This window comes from Saccostrea echinata, unplaced genomic scaffold (assembly GCF_033153115.1).
Source record: "Saccostrea echinata isolate AGI-Se365-2 ecotype Australia unplaced genomic scaffold, CSIRO_AGI_Sech_v1 ptg000012l, whole genome shotgun sequence".
Lineage (NCBI taxonomy): Eukaryota > Metazoa > Mollusca > Bivalvia > Ostreida > Ostreidae > Saccostrea > Saccostrea echinata.
Genome location: NW_026889761.1, coordinates 10,911,356 through 10,933,429, shown reverse-complemented (window position 1 = coordinate 10,933,429; position 22,074 = coordinate 10,911,356). Strand labels below are relative to the sequence as shown.

General features: G+C 31.9%; 1 protein-coding gene and 1 non-coding gene across 2 annotated transcripts; one reads left to right on the top strand and one right to left on the bottom strand.

Moving 5' to 3' along the window:
• The first annotated feature begins 1,242 nt into the window (after positions 1–1,242).
• LOC133184991 (uncharacterized) lies at positions 1,243–16,271 on the top strand. Its single transcript, XM_061320056.1, has 17 exons — positions 1,243–1,391; positions 1,701–1,856; positions 2,109–2,354; positions 2,450–2,613; positions 3,343–3,518; positions 4,265–5,720; positions 7,188–7,287; positions 7,571–7,621; positions 8,765–8,857; positions 9,340–9,465; positions 10,411–10,607; positions 10,807–10,864; positions 11,582–11,693; positions 12,182–12,362; positions 13,196–13,387; positions 13,823–13,927; positions 14,436–16,271. The coding sequence occupies exons 1-17, from the start codon at positions 1,322–1,324 to the stop codon at positions 14,709–14,711; spliced, it is 3,759 nt and encodes a 1,252-aa protein (XP_061176040.1). The 5' UTR covers positions 1,243–1,321; the 3' UTR covers positions 14,712–16,271.
• Positions 6,923–6,995, bottom strand: Trnav-uac (transfer RNA valine (anticodon UAC)). Its single transcript has one exon. It is a non-coding gene; the product is annotated as a tRNA-Val (tRNA).
• Positions 16,272–22,074: the final 5,803 nt, after the last annotated feature.

Genomic DNA, 22,074 nt, shown 5'->3' with positions numbered 1-22,074 from the left:
GAATGATTTCAAATGTAAAACCTTCACGCGAGGAAACTATTTTCCCGGGACAAAATCGCCGAATTTTCAGGGACTTATATACGCTCCTAGAATATCTGGGTTTCAAAACTTTATTTATCTATTTATCACATTTTTGAAATGGATAGATATGCATATAATATATTTAATTCTTAAGCTCGACATAAATTCCGGATATTTACACAACCCTCTGTATTTTAAATTTATGTCCCGAGAATTATATCCTGCTGCAGAATCCATTCATTGTCAAGTGTTTGACTTGTTTCTGAGATGTCTTTGAGTCATTCGGAACGTTACTTTATTCCATTTGGTAATATATACTTTAAAGATATTTTAACTTCGATAACACGCATTTAATAACATTCGAAAAATCGATTTTATGAAATATTTTCAATTTTAATCAAAGTTTTATGCCAAATAATTTTTTTAGAGTCCACGTCCAATAAAGTTGCAGAGAATCCTTAAGCTATTCAAAATAGCTTGATATTGCTTTGTTTTTAATAATATATTCTTTTCTTTGAATGAGCAAATTTTTTCAGCATGTTCAATTGTTCATAGGGGTTCGTCACGATTCATTTGTCTTCTTTTTATTTGACCACCCCAACACTATAAAATACATAGGCACTCCCCACATAAGTTTGTAGATGACAAAATGATATGTTCACCTAGAGGTCTACCACTCTATACTATAAAATATTTTATAATATAGAGGGGTAGACCTATGTAGACTTATCATTTCATCATCTACAAACTTACACGGGGAGCGCCTATGATAAAATACACAAGCTGAGGGTGAAATCGAACAGAAATTTTTTGGTACCTCACATTTTCTTTCATCTCGTTTTTCTCAAACGTAACAGTTCACATGCTGGGTATCAATCGATCTGGGAATCATTGTAGTTTCTGAAAATACTTGTGGACTGTATGCAACAGAAACATTTATTGAGTTTTTAAAGAGCATTTTCCAACAGTTTTACCTCTCGTGATACTTTCATCTACCAATATAAAAATTAAAATGAGACAAAAGAAAATGTGAGGTAGTGAAAATTTTCTGTTTCGATTCCTCCCTTGTGTATTTTATAGTGTAGAGAAGACAAATTAATTGTGAGGAGCCCTGTGGCATGTATAAAAAGTTGCACTTAAATGTTGTGATAGTTTCAACTTGTGATGATTTAGATGTGCAAATCAAATGATTCCAATTCTATATTTTTATCATGTTTATATTGTTACTGTAGATCTTTGCAAAGCAAATGAAATTGCAGATGAGTCTCTGCGAAATTTTGACTCTCTAATAACAGAGTTTATGAAAGAACAGAGAATTCCTGGTGGAGCCATAGCATTATCCTATAATGGCAGACTTATTCACAGACAAGGTGAAATATGAATGAGTGAACATGTAATAGAGTGTTGATTTTATAGTATTATTACATTTTTCTGTATTTAATCATTACTGTTGACTTAATTCTTCAATTAGATTTTGTTTACACAATGAAATGGGGTAGATTAAATTAAGGTACGTTTACCTTATAAGTACATGTAATATATTCAATTATAACTAATATTTTAAATCAATTAATTGATTCATCAAGAAACTTAGGTATATGCGAAAACACTCATTAAAATGCAAATTCCAAAACTTCTTACTGATAGGAAAGGGTATTGTTTTTTCTGCAAACTTCAAGGTTATGGCAGTGCAGGAAATGAGTCAAGATGTCTTTCAACATCCTACTTCAGGATAGCCAGCATTTCTAAGACTATCACAGCCATGGCTATAATGCAGTTAGTGGAACAAAATAAAATGCAGCTGAATGATAAGATATTTAGCAGAAAAGGAAAAGGTAAAAAAAAAAAAAACTAAATCATTTCAACTTGTTTGGGAAGAAGCATGTAGTTAAGTTCATGTGTTTCATCATTACTCTGTATCCTGGATATCAATTATTCTGAAAATTAATAAATAAACAAAACTTCATTTTTATTAAACATCATATTTACACATTTAATATGGTTAATTCATTGCCACATTATTTCAGAGGAATATTTAGTTCTGCCTTCTTTGTGTTTCAAACTCTTTCAATTTTTCAAACTTCAAGGAATACTTGCAAATTTTGCCCCGGATGGCCCCAGTGTCAAAACCCTGGAGAGAATTACAGTGCGACATCTTTTAGAACACTCAGGGGGCTGGGATCGAGAGACTGGGGTGGATCCTGTGTACCTTCCCCCTCAGACTGTCTGCCCTGAGGAACATAAGGAATCGACCACACCTGTGGCACTCTACACCAACTACCATACAAATCTCATCAAGTACATGATTAAACAAACACTGGATTTTAAGCCTGGTTAGTTTTGACTTTCTTGTTTTATACTTGAGAAGATAGCAGCTTTAAGAAATTTATCATCTATATCCAGTTTACACTAGGGGAAAATTTTGTAGGAACTCGACATGGCTACTCTAATTTTGGTTACTTGGTACTTGGGCAAGTTCTAGAGAAACTGACAGGGATACCCTTTCCTATTTATATACATGACATCATCAACCAGGCTGATGACTTCTGGGTATATGAAGGAGATGAGCTTCACAGACTGCACCCAAATGAAGTATATTTTCTTATCTTCCCTGATATCTTTTTTTTCTTTAGCTTACAACTCTCTTACAAAGACTTCCTTATTCAGTTATTCCTTGTATTTCTGTATGTCATAGGCATTTGTACATTTAAAAATTCTTCATTTGCTAACCTGATTGTAGAGGATTCTTGATGTAAGCAGAAAGTTTTACCCCCTCCTCCTCAACAGATTAACTCCAAAATGAAACACTTTGAATCTTTGAGTGGCCATCCATCTAACACTGACACTCTTTTTCCAGACAAATGAATACTTATACCCCTGTTTTCATTGGTACCATTTTGAACTCATAATTGTTTGAGAATGACATGATGCTCTCTTTTTCTACAAAAGAAAAGTCCCAAATTTTCTGAGTTTATGTATATACATGTAGTTTGTTTGCATATCTGTATTCCAAGAGATTATCAAAGACAAGAAAAATGATGTTTAAATAAATTGATTGGAAAAGAACAGAATGAAAAATGATCCAGCCAAAATCAATCTTTCTACAAGATTTTCATTGCTTATATATATATATATATATATATATATATATATATATATATATATATATATATATATATATATATTAATACATATATATATATATATATATATATATATATATATATATATATATATATATATATATATATATATATATATATATATATATATATATATATTAATACTGAGTAATTCACTGTATTGAACATTTTTATCTAGGTCACATATTTTGAGAACAGTAATAGTTTACATCCCAGCATTATACCACATCAAGGTGACATCTGGAGCCTGCAATATGGAGGATACCATATGAAGGGGACCGGTTCTTATGGTGGATTGGTGGCATCTCCCTTACAACTTCTCTCTCTCCTCTCAACTCTAGATTTGGAGCACTGGTAAGTATTAAGTGAACAAAATTTAATTCATGTACAGTGTATATAGGATCCAGATGGGCTTTTGATTTAATAAGCTTCATAAAAAAAAAACATACAGTGTATGAACAACATTCATTAATTTGCTATAAATTATAATATTCATATTAGATTAGAACTACATTATAATACAATGAGATGGTAATTGACTTTGAAAGATTGGTCATTTGTGTGTGGGTGGGTGGGTTGGGGGATGGTGTAATTTTGTGATGTGACCCACAGAATACAGGAGAGTTGGGTGTTTTGTAAAGTGCAAATGAAAGAACAATCTGATTAAGAGGGCTGGGTGGTTGTGGCCATTTTCAGACTATATTGATCTTCTTCAGAAGAAGAGCTCCATATAAAGATATACAAAAATGATCAAATTTTAAAACTAAAATGTTTGAAATTTTTGTTTGCCAAATGATAGTTGACAGCTTAAGATATCATATCTAAAAAATTAAGTTATATCTGATGGTTAATTTGTTGACCCCCTAGCCTCCTTAAAATTAGCTGTTATGATATATATGCTACATTCTTAAAACAAATGGGCTAAATCAGTGGAAATAATCATGAATTTGATTTAATTTTTTTTTTAAATGAACATTTATTCTATTCTGGTGATAAAATTCTGGTAAAAGTTTGTGAATGTTTTTTAGACAGTGGTTGATAAGAGTTAAGTCCCTTTAATCATGTGTAAGAAAGATAATTTCAAATATCTATAATTTCAGTAAAGGAAACAGAATCTTATCAAGAGAATCCATTTCACAAATGTTGGCATGTCCAAAATTTGAAAAAGGAAGTGAATGGTATGGACTAGGATTGGATGTGGAAGACAAAGGTCAAACCTGGGGTCACACAGGTTACATGGATGGAACCACAACGAGCTTCAGAAGAGACAAAAGTGGATACTCCTGGGTTTTACTGTTCAATGCTGGAGCTACGGATCAGGACTTAGATGGGCTTGTCAGATTTGCTCTATTTTATTGTTATGGACCATCTGCTGGTCTGAACATTTCAAGTGTAAATGTTAAAAAGCAACAAATTTCATGTGCAGATAAAGCTCAGATATATCAAATTCTTATTCCACTTAAAGAAGTGGAAGAGCATGCCTATTCTCTGAAGTCAAAAGGATATTATATGCAAGACATTGATTTAGTTGTGTATGAAAATGCTTTTTATGTTAATATGATTTGGAACCATAATGTAGGCAATATTGATTGGTTTTATAAGATTTACCACGATGTGTCTGTGAGTGACTTAGAAACAGAGCATGATATTTTTAATCAGATTAATAGTGGTTTTATGATCCACACATTATCAATATGCACTGATTCAAAATGTCAAACTGATATATATACAGCTGTAATTTATAGAAGACAAAGAGTCCAGCAGACAATTCAACATCTTACACACCTGAAGGAAATTTCATTAAAATCACCTTTTGCTATAGAGAGCTGTAGTAATAATATAGTTGTATATTCTGTTTGTTATTTTTGTAAAAAGTCATATGTTTCAACAGTTTCTGAGGTGAGCAAATCTAAAGAATATTCTGATTTTAAAGCAGACAATGATTTTAAGACCTCATTACATTTTTGGAAAGAAAAGCATAATCAGAACTTAGCTGACACAGTTGTAAGTGGCATATCTGTTTCCTATGATTCCTTTAGTGAAAATAATCAAAGAAGTCCAGTGTGTGATGGTTCTCAGTTTCCTTTTGTCAATAACAGCAGTACTGCTACATGTACCAGTAAATCATGCAGTAAATTAAATAATGGCAAGGAAGAGAAATCATCCAATATTGCAAAGACAAACATGGCAGAGGATGAATTTTTGGATGAACTGCGTCATCAAGCTCTTTTGCATTATGGATTGATTTACCTCCAAATCTATAAACTACCCAGTAGAAAAGACATTTTTATAAGTGCAGTATGGTCAAAGTTCAAAGTTCATGAGTGTTATCAGAGACTTGGAGCATCCAGGTTCAGCTTTATGAATGAGTTGTTGGAGAATTCAGGGAAGATAACTCCTCTAGAGACTATCAGAGCTTATGAGGAGGATGGTGTGTTGTTGTTTGCAGGTATCTGGACAGCTGGAAAATTCAGATCAAAGAGGCCTAAAACAAGAAAATCTAATCAGAATCAAAGTTTTAAAAGAAAACTGAAAAGAGCAAAGTTGACTTATGATGTAGATTAGAACTTCAATATATTGAGGAATATGGAAACTTTCTCTGTGTAGCTTTATACACGGTTTACCGCTAGTTTTGGTTAAATCTAATGAATTGACTCTTTTTGGAATTTTGTTGAAACAGAGGTATATTATACAAATTAATGCTTATATAATATTATTCCCATGGATATTGATTTTTTTTAGTTTTTTTTTTTAGAGAACACAGTGCAGCACCAACTATAATTGGATTAAATTTTCATATTTAAAAAAAATATACTCTGAGGCTCTGAGTTTGATAGTTAATTGAATTTCCATAAAACAAGACAGCTAGATGGATTTGAAAATTACATTTTAGGAATGTTGTAAGATATACCTCTTCTTTAATCAAGAAGTAAATATATTGCCTTGATTTTTCAACTACTATTAAACTGTCTGATTGTATGAAATAAATTTTGTCAAATTTCAATGCATTTCGAAAACTTTATTTCAGGATGGGAATAAAAAATTAACAGGACTAATTATAGAGGACAATCCCAACAAAGATGACATTTAAGGCTATACTGAGCATAGAGGGTTTTTTTTTTGGGGGGGGGGGGGGGGGGGGTTTGCCAGCATCTACTGCAATAGATTGATTTATAGAATTTTATCAAAAGGACAGGTGTCCATGTCCCGTGGTTGGATTGAAACCTGTGATGTAAGGATGAACAGCTCTTATCTTTGCAACTGTAAAATGAAAAGCTAAAACCACTGTGTCATGCGGGCGACTAATTACTATGATGTTGCTGGAAAATGGAATTTGTAAAGAAAATTAAACACAGGAACATGCATGATTCCTTATATAAATACATGATTTAGTTGGGGTGTAACGATACTGCTAAAACTGTAAGGTGTATTAATTATGGTATATCTGTATCATGATATTGGCACTGCCACCTCACATCTCTATGATTTAGTATACTGCATTTTTTTTTTTAATTTTTAATCTTTGTTTGATAAGATACTTGGATCTATTTCTCATCCATCATCTTCTACAGTGACCAGCGACATGCTGACTCAGGACCCCTGACATTGTTAGGATGCATGTGTCTTCAAATTGAATGGATGCATTAACAACAAAAAATAAAACCAAAAATATATATATTATTTATTTATATTAATGTGTATATTTATTTTGTATGTTTTAGCGTATATATGCCTTTTTTCAAGGAAAAAAAAAATCGAGGTTCTGGCGAGGTTCGAACTCGCGACCTTCTGCGTGTAAAGCAGACGTGATAACCACTACACCACAGAACCCTCGATGCTATGTTACGAAAAAACTTTATTTATAAACTATGTGCACTTATAACGATGACGTTGAACGCATCGAACACTCCGGATATTTTCGTGGATTATCGAAGTCGTATTCGGAAGTAGCCGAATATTAACGATTGAGCTGAGCATTCGCTACGCATGTAAACAATATGGTGGATCGCTACACACAACCATTTCACAAAACAATGTATCGGAGCCTTCATTTCGTGTGTTGACTGTCTACGAACAAAAATTAAAATGGGAGTTGGATGCAGCAGTGATTATGGCGGATACCGTAAGAATATTTACATATTAATTAATACCTTTATGATACTATTAAACCATCTCTTCTATTTTTCCGAGTTCAGCGTGAAATAACAACAACAAAAAATATATATATTGAGTTGGCTTTGGGATTTTTTTTTTTCATGGCTGGTTATATATTTATATTTTAAAATATAGTTTCCGTTTATTTCGCATACATATTCTTTTGAACAGCATATGACATGTGCTGTAATTAGTATTGGTGATAACTAACAAAGTACACTGTTTTCATCTCAGCTACATTAATGTTTTAGCCAACAACATCCTTGATTCCAACGTGCCACACCTGAAGATTGCAATAGTTGGTATGTTTATTTCATTTCTTTTAAATGTTACAAATTTGTTCATTCTAGAATTTCCAGTACAATTAAGTTACATAAACATAAAATGGATTTACCAGACTGAAGTTGTACAAAGCTTGCTTTGTGACATATTTGCAATAGAGGATTGTTATCAGTCAATACTGATTTTTTACTGGTGAATATCAAACCATATTCACCATCAAAAGAGTCCATAATTGTTTATTGTAATGGAGACATTTTGTGCCTCTGCTGGGGATTGAACCCGGGGCCTCTGGCTTGCCAGTCCAGTGCTCTACCAATTGAGCTAAAGAGTAAAACCACTAGCCCAAGCTAGTAGGAAGCAGTGTAGTAGTCAGATTCAACTAACTTAATCATTGAGACTGCCTGACACCATTTTCATTAACAAACTTCAATCTGTCACAGAATGATTAAAAAAATATTGAGATTACAACTTCTGTGTTTTCCTTTCGTAGAGTGTAAGATCATTTCCCATCGAAATGATTGAATAATAATTTGGTGATAGGCTTGCCCAATATTTTCATGCTCATATGCAGATACACATACAGCTTCAAATCCAGTGAATTATGTTATATGAACTATTTGCGTGGGGACTATAAAAGTAGACTATAATAATATATTTTATTGCATGTTTTCTCTGTTATACAGCATATATCGGTTTCACATCAACTGTTAATTGTGATGCCACAATGGTTTTTACGTGAAAGTTAAAAAATAAATAAAGTGGGTTGGTATATAGAAACAGTTTATGTTTAAAAAATGATTTTTTAATTATAAGAATCTCCACATGATTTGTGGTTGGATATGATTTTTATCAAACTTCTGTTTTTTTAAGCCCTTGCCAAGGCTCAGGGATAAAAAGCATGATATAACTTGTTGGATAAAAATCATATTCAAGGTTTTTTTAATTATAAGAATCTCCTCATGATTTGTGGTTGGATATGATTTTTATCAAACTTCTGTGTTTTTTAAGCCCTTGCCAAGGCTCAGGGATAAAAAGCATGATATAACTTGGATAAAAATCATACTCAACCATAAACCATGGGAGATCCTATATATATATGATTATGATATATTGATTTAGATGTTTAATCAGCTACCTATTCTTTTGTTTTTATACACTGACAGGTGATACTGAGGTTGGAAAGACATGTATAATGTTGAGATATCTGAAGAACCAGTTTAGTCCTATGTACATGCCAACAAAAAAGGCTGTTATAGGTAGGTTCTTGAGAACCTGGTCACACAGTAGCCTGATCTGCATGTATTTTGAAAAAAAAACTAATGCATACAGTAAAACATGCATATACCAAAGTGCCAGGGGTAAGTGATTTTGCTTCGTTAATATAAATGTAATTCCTTACATCCAGTAAGTTTACTATATGGTAAACATGGGGAATGAAAATCACTTCACTATTAAGATGGATTCATTAAAAGCATGTTCACTATCAGCATGTTTTACTGTAAGTCTATTTCTCTGACAGAAACTTATACACAAAAACTCCAACACCTCAAAAGATATTCAAGTACAAGCATGTAGAATTATAATTACATTATTCATTGTATTATAGTCTTCAGTTTCAAGAAAGATTGTCAATGTGTGAAAGTTACTAAAAGTTATCATTATATACACTTTAAAAAATGTGCAACAAAAAAGGTATCAACCTTTCAGTATGTTTTCAGTAGTGTGATTAATTTTGTAGAGAGTGCAGTGAAGAAGATAAATGTTCCTGGTCACACAGTAGCCTCCCTTACTATCTGGGACATCCCAGGACGGGAAGACATAGACCTCCATAAAACATACTTCAGGGATTTAGATGCTGCAATAGGTAATTACTGTCACAGCTAAGTTTATCATTTTCTAAATATGCTCTGAATAGATGAACTACATGATTTATTCATTTTGAGTGATGACAATTAGCACACTACAATTAACACTGGTAGAAAAAAAAATCAATAAAGATACTCTAAAGACAAGATGGACCTCAGGGATCTTTGTTACTTTATATCTTCTTCAATTTAAACCTTGTGTTTAGTCCAAGTATTTACCTTCTTTATTAAAGTTATAAAATTGTAAAAAAAAAAAAAAAAAAAAAAAAAAAAAAAAAAAAATTAAGGATTTTAAAACAAAACAACTATTTATATGTTTGAAAAAAAGTCTTGACCTCAAATTATTTTCATTTTTATGGATGATGCAATATATACAGAATGAATTCTTAATTTCAGTTGACTTGTAGTACATGAGAATTGTACATGTACATGTATATTATCTAGGCTTTAGTTTTGGATTTTTTTTTGAGACTTAAAGAAGTTTCATGTAGAAATGGCAGGGCTAGCTTCAATTTTAAAAATTCAAGTAATATTTAAAGAGACATGCCTCATACAAAATTTTCTTATCTCCCACACAGAATATTTACATACATTGCTACTTTTTTCAATATTTCTTTCAATGGAAATCTAATTAGGAAATTTAGATAGTGTTATATGTATAAATAGACTTGAAAATGCTCCCAAAAAGTACACAGTAACAGAACTTTACAATATTTCCAAAACTTTTCAAAAATCATATTGGACTGTAAAGTTAATTTTTCCCGATTTTCACCAAATTATATGGCTTTGGTCAACAGATATCATTTTTTTTTAGTGAGAGGGGCACCTATTTAAGCAAAGATATTTGAATTTTGGAAGAAAAAATTTGTTTTATTTATCCTTAATCATTCAACCTTTTTTATTGTCTGTTTATTTTCTAAAATTCAGTATGCTTATTATTGCAGTTGTGGTGGATCTAACAGAAATGAACAGCATTGAGATGGCCCCTGTTTGGAAGCAGACTGTCCTTAACAACACATTTGTTACCTGCCCAGTTAAGGAGGCCTCCCATGGGGGCCAGGTGAAGACAATTACTATGGAAGAACGCCCTGTTGATAGAGAGACATTTCCTATTCTTCTGATGGGGAACAAATTTGATGTGGTATGTATCACTCCTTACCTTAATGTGAACTGTCACATTCTTAATACCAAAATTATCTTACTGTTTGACTTGAAAATGAAATTATATAGTTATAAAATTTAAAGGAGACTGTTGTGCATTACGTCTATGTGCATTTATGTTTCAGTTACTTTGTGGATATCTTTCAAATACATGACTTGTATATCCTAATATTTTGCAGATTGAACAAAGAGTTCAAGCTGAGAGATTGAAAAAATATGCACAGGAGAGCCAAACAGGTACTAATCATGATCTAGCTAACTGTGATTCTTCAAAGCTAAATGCCTCAAGAAAATGGTTGTTTATAAAGCTATCATAAATTGGTGCGTAATCATGCACTGAATAATTTGAGCAGAAAAGTGTATTGTACAATTTGAAATCGAATTCTCAGGTGCCATTTGTAATGCAGTGTAACTAATCCTATGGGCGGTCTGCAGAGGGTGTAATTCACGAATTAATCAAGCCTTGTTATGTATACAAGCAATAATTATGGTTTCTACATGGAGACAAATTTTGTATTTATGAAAAACTGCAGTGTTTATGGTTTTATTTCAGTAGCTTGATTTGGGCATGCAGCACACCATTAGGATCCATTTCTTTAAATTAAAAATTTATAGTTATGATAAAATTAAATTAACAGCTGGCAGACACTCTGTCTGTATGAGAGATCATGATCAGCTGATTCTAAAATAAAATAATCTGTGTTGGATTTAATTTTGTTGAGTTTTTGTTGGACATAAAATTAAGTAAAATTTACTCCATGATGATATTAAATAATCTACAGTATTAATTTTGCCAATTAAAGTGCAGGGTAATGCTGAATTAAAATGTGACCTTAAAAAAATTTTTTTGAATAAAGAAATTTTTGAAAAATAAAAATCAGTGTATTCACAGAAGGAAAAATTCAGTGTTCAATGAGAGAATTGATGTACATGTATCACACGTAATATTTTTAGATGGAGAAGATAAAAGGGTGTGGTCACTTGGTGAACCCCTGACCGAGGAAGAAAAACCTGAGAGCATAAAGCTGTTAGAAAAGATAGCAGTGGATCACAATTTTCATGCCAGGTGAAGTTCTTTACATCAAAGGCCTGTTCAACGAGTGCTCGCTAAAATTCCATATCCCTCCAATAGAAATGTTCGCGAGCACTTGAGAACGTCACACTGTTGAACAGGCCTCAGATCTTTAAATGAATCCTATAAAAAATATTTTGTTGAATGTGAGGAATACAATCAGTATATACCAACAACAGGAAAGCAATGCACACATACTTACCCACAAATCAACTTATTTCTTTATTTTTTCTTTAAATGGAAGGAATAAGATAAAAAGAAATGTACATATTTTTAAAAATTCTAGATTATGAATGTCCTGTTAAGCAAACTAGAGGAAAATGATTTTATTGAGGAGGATGTTTTGTGCTTATATACACATTACAGGTAGAGGTATTGCTTCACTTAGTAGTGCCACAGTCAATTTGTTGATAAAATATGCTCACATGTATGTGTATATCGAACATTAACTCTTTATTAAAAGTTGGGAGTTTTTTTTACAGTGTGATGGTGTCAGCCCGAGATGGAGATGGGTCAGTGAGAGAAGCCATGCAGAATCTAGTGAGACATGTGCTAGAACATAAATACTCCATGAAAAAATACCGCAACAAGGAGGAGTCAAAGAAGCACAAAGATAAGAAACGGAAGGAAATAGAAGGACTGGATAAAACAGGGATCAAATTAGTAAGGCTGAGAGAGTAATAGAGGTGTAACAATACAACTAGTGTGTATCATGATATGTCATGACGCATTGGGTGTATCATGATATATCATGATACACTGGGAGTATATCATGATACTTCACCTTTCATATTTTTAATATAATTTGTTTGTCTCTGTTCTTAGATAAGAAACTCTCTATTAAAATGTGAAAGTATAACAGTTGTAGATTATTTCCTCAAGTTCACAAGTACATCATGTAACATTTTATAAGCTCTGAACATAATAAAAACAATAAAGAAAATCACCTCTATTAAGTATGATTTAAAAGAAATATTATAAATTGCTTAAAATGTTATATATCCTGATACAGAGGTATATGGTTTTTGTACCACATATGATACGGTACATTTTTTTTTTCACAGTATACTGATATATCGTTACAACCTTAGACAAAAAATCTTATTACATGTAATTCTGTTTTACAACTGTTCACTATAAAAGTAAATATTCAATAATTATATAAAATTCATTATTTAAAACACTTTCAATTGAAAAAAAAAGTTTAATTTGCCAGTTGTATTTAAATAGATGTGAATATTAATTGTCCTCTTGATGATAATTACAGTATAATTATATTAACTTTGACGTTACCTGACGGTTTTGAGCCTTACCTTTTAAATTGACCACATTAGTGTGGTTCAAAATTGTAGCTAAAGATTATCTAACAGATGGTATTTTACACAAAAAAGAACAAAAACAATTTGCCCACTGACCTTCAATCTTGGGAATATAAGAACTGTAGATATCTATCGATTACTTGTAGGTAAATAAAAAGATGTTTTTGTCCATTTCAGTTTGATACTGAATTCATAACTGCCAGCACCTCTGTTAAGAAGATAATGACTTTAAGGGAGTTTTATAATAAGTCTTTAACCAAGTTTAAGGATGGCTGTCAATTAGCTCAGATTGTGGAAAAGGGAGAGAATAGTCTGGAAGACTGCATCACAGCATTGAAAGAAAATATAGGAGAGGGAGCAAAACTCAAGGTAAAATAAAGGTCATAATAAAGTCATCCTTTATATGCAAGCATCAAATGCTAGCTGTTCAATAAAATCATGCCTCTTAGGACAGGGAAAGGAGATTCAATGTTTCACATGAATGATGTACGGCAAAATATTAAAAAATCCCAGGAACCTAAAGGTACAAATGGTGAAGTTTACATGAAGGCAACCTTATGTAATGTAAATGTAAATTTGATTTATTTCATGTAAGGACTCCTGAGCCAGGGATTGGAGAATGTGGGCCTTCAAATTGTCAGATTCAATTCAATTCAGTCAAAGTCACATTGATATAATTAAAGCATCTTTCCTGTTATTTGGCCTTAGACTTTCTTTAGCTATTAATTTAAAGTCTTAAGTACATGTACTAATATTCAAATATCTTATTGTTTGACAGGTTTGATATTATTGTCACATTTGCAGGTTAAAAGGGATGAGGAATTTTGCAAGCTGGAAATTGATTCCAAAGTAGAGGATTTCAAACCAGCAAAGAAAATTAGAATCCTACTCAATATCTTCCACACAGAGGTAATGCTTTGTCAACTTTTTGTACTATTGTATTTATATACAAAGGTACATGTACATGGAACTATGGAACTTGCAAATGAGCTATTAAATAAATTCTACGATTTTAAATTACAGTATACAGGGCAATTCCACCCCATCCCCACTTTTAAAAAAAAAATTGCCCCTTTTTGCCTAGCCTTCTGCTCTCATCGCAAACAGGCAGATTTAAATGGTGCAAATTCAAAGAAGACAGTACATGTATTATGATAATCACTTTAACACAACTGTTTCTGGGTGAAAAACAGGGCAAATTTGCTTGCAAGTATGAAAGGGTTAAAACAAATGGGACAAAAACAACCCTGTATATAGTATGTGTTTATGATTATTTGTAGATTTTAATCGAATTTAAATTCAGTCCTCTTTAATTCATGATCAAATTGTGTTTTTATTATTCATAATTTTTCATGTATACTCTTCATGTAAATCATTATTTACATGCAGTACATAATCTTTTTTGGTAATCATTTAGTATGCCAGTGTATGTAAAACCATACAGAAAGAGTGCCCCCTACTGGATAAGAAGCTTCAGCAGCAGGATGAGGCTATAGACTCCATGTGCAAGGAATGCTGGGAGGAAGTTGCAATGTTAGAGGGACAGCCTCGCAGTGAAGATGAAATCAAAAATATCACAGACGTTATTGAGACCAACAGAGCTAAGATGCAGCATGCTTGTTTGGAGGCCAGAGCAGCGATGAATGTGGTGGAAGAAGCCATGAAAAAAATTAAGACAGCATTTTTGTGGTGAATGAAGCAATACTTTGTACACTCTTCCTCAATCAAATTTTTTGTTCCTCTTGATATATTTTTGCATCCTTATTCACCTTTTAATTTTTGTGGACTGCAAAGGGAAGAGAATTTACTTTTATCCTTTTGTATAGCATTTAAAATTATACAGCATTTACAATTAATATACTGTAACATATTAAATAATTATGTTTAATCTAAAGTATATACAGTCAAAACTAATTATCTCGACCTCGTCAGAACCAAGATTAAACTTCGAGATATCCATTGAGCCCTAGTGTAATACACATTAAAAAAAGAGGTTAGGACTGCTGAATCACTTTGACATATCCCTGGTCCGAGATATTAGTATTTGAGATAATGAACTTCAACTGTTCCTTGTTTTCACTGTGTACATGTACAGTATTTGTATACATGTATAATAGATAACAAGAGGTAACTCTGATATAGAGTCTTTCCCCATGGATAATTTTTTTTTTGTTTATTAATACATGTATAATAATTATTTTTGTGTAAGTCTGTGATAACTGACCTTAATGAACTTATTTTACTAAATATATCGTTACATAATAATTATTATAATGTAATTTATTTCCACAAAACTGTGTTTTTTGGGATGAAACTTGGATTTTGTTGGCATATTTTTATTAGCCTAAAGTATCATTTCTTTTAGATGTTTATTTTGTGATGAGCTGTTTAATTAAAAAGAAAGATGCACAATTTAACTATATTTATTTTTTTGATATTTGGAATTGTTCTGATTAAGTATTAAACTTTTATAATTCTGTAAAACAAGTACAGACACTTGATGTTATATATTTTTCTATCACAGAATATATCCCTATTAGGTAGGGCATTTTTTTGAGATAAGAAAAAAAAATATAATGGCAAATGTCTGTGGATAAAGGTGATACCATAGCGCAAAATGACAACAACGAATTTGAAGGTCTAGCGGATATAAAAATATTCATTTATTAATTTTTTGAGAAGGTGATGTATTGATTCCTTAAATTAAAATTGACAATCATATACTTGTTTATGTTGAACATTTAATATTTTACCAGAAACCATTTTAGACTTCTGTCATATGAATGTTATCAATATTTTAGTCGAATCTGACTTATGTCTTCCCTGTTTTAAGATAAGCTTTTGTTTAATTGGAAACTTTATAAACACATGTACATGTTCTATTAGAAAGAAATAACAATGTAGTAATGAATGCATGGAATCCCCAAAAATTACTTTTAAATATAACATTACACATTATTTATTATCTGTCCTTTTAGTTACTAGTAGATTCCAAAAAACTTATTTATTTATTTGTTATGTTGATTCTATGTTTGCCTTTGGTCAACATTTTGGGTACATGTATAACTACTGTATATGCATTCCTATGTATTTCGCATGTACACTGTAAAGAATCTGTTTGTAGTCTGGTTATGTCTTATATACAGTGTATATGCTATTTATGTTATTCACTTTCCTTTTATGGATCTGTCAGATTTGAAGCTGGTCTTCACTCATTTAAGATTAAAGAAAGAACTGAAAAAGTATTTCTTTTAAAATTGTTATACATATACATGTATATATACATTTCATTTCAATGTCACTCTCCTCTATGCTTGTTTTTTTATAAACAATATTCTGACATGTACATCTCCGAATATTACAATGTATGGTTATAAATGTTTTAATATATGGTATATTAATACATATATACTACAGGTGGCAATGTCAAAGATCTCTAACGAAACTTCTTTCCTAGTTTTTGTTGAAAAGTGAAGCATCCAACATTTTAAAATCTCTTTAAATTCTCCTTCATTGGTGAAAATCTTTTGATGTTGTATCAGAATTGCTTTCATTGACAAGCAAAATACACATTTCTCCCAGACATATCTGGAAAAAAAGTTTAAAAAAAAAATGTAGGCAGAGTCCTATTAAGACCGAGGAACATTGACTGTCAAGATTGGAAATGTGCACTTGCGTCTTTTTCCTCTGTTGGAGTCAAAACATTTGATGACAGACAATGAAATGGGCAGATGCAATTTGACACGGACGTCTGAGAAAACATTGGATTGAAATTCTAGTTTGAAATTCATTTCAGAAAAGTTGAAACATGTGAAAGCTTCATTACATAGTGTAAATTCAAGTTTGTTCAAATCATGACCCAGGGGGTAGGGTGGGGCCACGATGGGCAATTAGAGTTTTACTTTGGAATATATAGGAGGGAAATATTTTTAAAAAATCTTCTCAAGAACAGGAATTTAATGCATAGTCAGTCATATTCATCCTCAGGTAGTGTAGATTCAAGTTTGTTCAAATCATGACCCATTGCGGTAAGGTGGGGCCAAAATAAGTTATCAGAGTTTTACATAGGAATATGAAAAAAAATCTAAGGAACAGCAAAGGCATGGTTAATGTCATTGATATGGAAGCATCCTCAGACAGTAAATGAAAGGGGTTTTTTTTCAAATCATGATACCCAGGGGTAGGATGGAGACACAATAGGCGATTAGATTACATAGGAATATATATAGGGGACACAATCTGCTGATGAAGAACAGCAGGGCCATAGTGACTCAGGTGACTGTTGTGGCCCATGGGCATCTAGTTCAGTTGATTGACCAGGTTAAAATTTTTTGGAGCAGGTCCCAATTAAGTATATAGAGACCTAACTTGCATTGATGGTTCATTTAGGGATGCACATTACCTGAATTGCTTTTGATGCTGCTTCTGACCTATATTTTCCGAATGAGGGACCAGGTTAAAGTTTTTGGAGCAGGTACATTTGTAAGTAAGTGTAAGCCCTAGGATATTGTCGAATTTGTTATAACGAATTTGATTCGTTATATCGTTTTTTTTAATTCGCTAAAACGAATTTAATCTGTTGTAACAGATTTGTTGAATTCTTCATAACGGCTTCCGGTCCGTAGTAAGCAGATAAAGAAAAATTGAATTAAAGTTTGGGCACAATTTACAGATTGAATTTTAAAATTATTGTTCACTATATGTATCTACGTCTCTGCATCAAAATAACAAAATATTATGTAACTATTTGGATATCTTGTGCTTTGGTAATAGGTACAGTATATTTCTTAATTTCTGTACAAATGCGAACCATGAGTTCTTTCCATGTACATAAAGATTTTTACTACATTCATATGCATCTTTAAGTAAAGGAAATTCTGTGGACAAATTTTCAAATCTATACCAACTTTTGATTAACAATTTGACAATATCATAATGCAGGGGGAACCTTCCCAATTCAGACAATACTGCAAAATTTGTACTTTTCTTATGAACACCAAGAATATATTTACAGAATTTAAGGTGTATTCTTTCACAAAGTAGATTTCTGAAACAGTCTTCAACTTCTAACTTTTGGCATTTTAGGAATCTTTTAGTATTGATATTACTTGCATGAATTAAAAAGACCGGCCATTTTTAGTAGATAAAAACCTGACAAATACACATGGTACTTGATAATTGAAGTGTTGGGCTTAGTTCGAAATAGCGTCTCATTTTACTTTGTTCATCATTACCAAGTTAGCAAAGGCACATTAAAAATTGTTTATGTTGTAATTTTTAAAATGTTTAATACATGTAGGTAGACTAGTTGAAGGACTTTCCCTTAATGTTGTGACTAGTGTAAATCTTGGAAAACTGTTCTATTTATTGAAATATCAGTTGAACTTTGAACTCAGATCGATGGAAACATTTTTTATCTATTTAATGCATTATTTCATTCGATATTCTAAGTGAAATGATATAATATGTTTCACTTACTTCAGTATTATTTGTATATTTTCTATATAGTCCAACTTCTTATTTCGAACTCGATGAGACCGAGGAAAAAAACCCGTGATATCTGATGATTCGATATATCCATGGTAAAATACTTAAAGAATGCGTAAAGTGTTATTAATTTGGGACTTCCCAATCAATTCGACATCTCCATTTTATTCGAGATATCGATGTACGAGATACGGAAATTCAACCAATGTTATATTTTTGCACGAATTTTCCCCAGAGTTATATACACACTTTGCACGCTTAAAAATATGAACACATGCATCAGTAAATTAATGAAGATTTGCTGCAGATCTATATAGTTCACTGGTCTTTAAAAAAAAGGAGGCCCTACATTTTTTTTCAAACAATTTTATAATATTATTTTACCCCCCCCCCCACCCACCCAATTGAAAAGGGGGCATTTTTCATCTCTCATCAAATCTTGATCCACCGGGTACGGCGGGGCTACGACAGAGGATCAAAGATTTTACATACTAGGAACATATAGAAAATATCTTTAAAAATCTTCTCAAGAACATTAGTATTACAGTCAAACCTTGTTATCTAGAACTCCATGGGGCCAAGGAAAATTGAACTTCGCGATATCCGAGGATTCGAGATATCAAGGGTGAAATACTAAAGGAATATAAGGTTTGGACTTCAAATTAACTTCAACATATCCATTGTGTTCGAGATATCGGTGTTCGAGAAGGCGAAGTTCAACTGAATAATAAAATAATTATCACAGAATTAATTATTCTTAATAAAATAGCTCTTCAGGCAGTGTTAATTTTGTTCAAATCATGACCCCGGGGTGGGTTTAGGACACAATTAACAGGGGATCAAAGTTATAAACAGGAACATATAGAAAATATCTTTAAAAATCTTCTTCTCAAGATATTAGTCATATTAATACAAAAGTATCATCAGAAAGTGTAAATTCAAGTTTGTTCAAATCATGACCCCTAATGGTAGGGTGGGACCACAAGAGGAGATCAAAGTTGTACATGAGAATATATAGGAAATATCTTTTTTAAAAAATTATCAATTTCTGGTGATTACATGTGTAGTAAAGCCATGATAAGTCATTTTAATAGACATGAGCACCCTAAGGAAGCGTAGATTTACGTTTGCTCAAATCATGACTCCGGGGTTAGGGTGGGGTCACAACAGGGGATCAAAGTTAAACATAGGAATATCTTTGAAAATCAAATTCTCAATAACAGCAAAGTCATGCTCATTCATATTAATATGGAAACATCCTCATGAAGGTAGTTTAATTTCAAGTTTGTTCAAATCATGACCCCAAGGGTAGGGTGGGCCACATTAGACAATCAAAGTTTTACATGGAAATATATAGGATAAAATCTTTAAAACATCTTTTTTTTCGAAAACAGCAAAGCCATGATTAATCATATTGATATGGAAGCAAAATTGTTCGAATCATCACTCCATGCATGGGATAGGGTGGGACCACTTATATACATGTTATATTTTTAAACTTTTCAGTTCTGAACTGCATTTCTGCATATCTCCAACCAAAGTGCTTAGGTCAGCGATGTGGCTTATGGACCTCTTGTTAATATTGCCACACTGGGGCATATATTTTTCTCAAACATTTCTTGTATTTTTAAAATTAAAATTATATTCAGTTTACTCGGCTAAGCTGTATATATATTTATCCATGGATGTACACTGAGAGCATTAGAACATGAAGAATACATGTACATGTATATACATATTTTAAATTGGTTTACTTGGAACAGCATTTATAAAAGGCTTTCCAAAAATAATAATAACTCTGTACAAAGGTAAAATTTGGTTTCAAACATCCCGTTAGTTTTAAATAATTATAAATTTATAGTGTGTGGTAAAACTTTTATCACAGAAAATTTATCGAGTGCCCGTGGCTCTAAGAATTCTAAGATTACTCTACTTTGTACGCGTCTTGGTTCTAGAGTACTTTAAACACCTAATTAAAAAAAAAATGCCAAAATCATTTTAATATAGATCTATAGAAAGAGGTCGGTAGGTCTAATCTATTATTTTGTTTTTCCCAACATGTTCTACGTAAATTTAAATACTTTGAACAATTCATAAAAACACCAATTCTAGAAACACTTAAGACATTAATATTGTATCGGAAAAAATAATATTCACGTAAAAGTGTACGTCACACGTTTTGTGGTAATTGATATCGGGATCGGGGTCCTTCACTCCATAGTAACCGTGGCGTCAGGAAAAAGAACAATGACCATTTCCCGTTTTTATTCGTGAAGGTTAAGTTTTGAGTAAGTTAACTCTTTTTGGTTCTCATTCAATTGTCATGTTTTGTTAGAGTATAACGATTATATATATCCATGTGTTTCATAATCACGCAGAATGAGATGAAACAATCTTTTGTTGGACCGAATTTTCTCAGTTTCCTTTGTTTCACGTATTCTTTGTTTGCTTGAAAGCAATAATTATAGTCTGTATCATTAAAATGATTGAAATATCTCAGGGCACTAAGAAAATTAAACGTTTATTTTGATAATATTGATTTTCCCATAAAATTTACAGGTGATATATTGTACAAATGAAAATGGCTGGAACAAGGGAGCAAGCAAAACAATACCTTGCAACCCACAGAATACCTCAGATGTTTGAGAGTTTGTTGAGCTGTCTAATGCTGGAGAGGCCAGATGATCCAGTTTCATATATAGAGCGTAAGATGTCAGAACTTAAACAAATTGGACTAGAAAATGTAAACTGGGAAACCTTTGTATTTCACATGCACCCCTATAGGGACCCTTTGAGAAGAACGATGATTCATGATGACAGTAAGTATGACAAGGAAAGACAACTCGAGGAAGAAGCCAGGCAGGATAAAGAAAGAGACCAGACACAGAGTCAGGCCAGTTACAAACCAGAAGTCTTTCAGCTCACAGAGACATAACACTACAGTTATATAGGTTTTAATTGATAGATTTTCCATTGGTGCATGGAAGATGAAGAAATTTGTACACATATTTTTTGCCCCATGAATGGGATGAATGTGAAGATTTATATATGAGCTTATACAAGTATGCAATGCTGCATATAATTTAATATCCATATATATTTAAGTTTATTTGTTGTTTTTTTCCCTCCCTTTTAATATCAAAATATAATGTTCTGAAGTTTTAATAGCCAGTGCATTTCCATTGGTGCATGGAACATGTGGAAGATAAAGAAATTTGTACACATATTTTTTGTCCCATGAATGAGATGAAAGTGAAGATTTATATATTAACTCATACAAGTATGCAATGCTGCAAATAATTATACATATATATTAAGTTTATTTGTTGATGTTTATTTTTCCTCCCTTTTAATATCAAAATCTTTATTAAGAATGTTCTGAAGTTTTAATAGCCAGTGCACTGTCTGCTACTTTATAAGAAATCTTGATTTTGAAGATATGTTTCAGTCAGAATGAATTTTAGTATAACATATTTTTTACGAATATAAATTATTTAACTTGCCAGTTTTATTGTACTTTAAAGCATTTTTCACCTTCACATGTATTGATATATTATTGAGAATCAGTA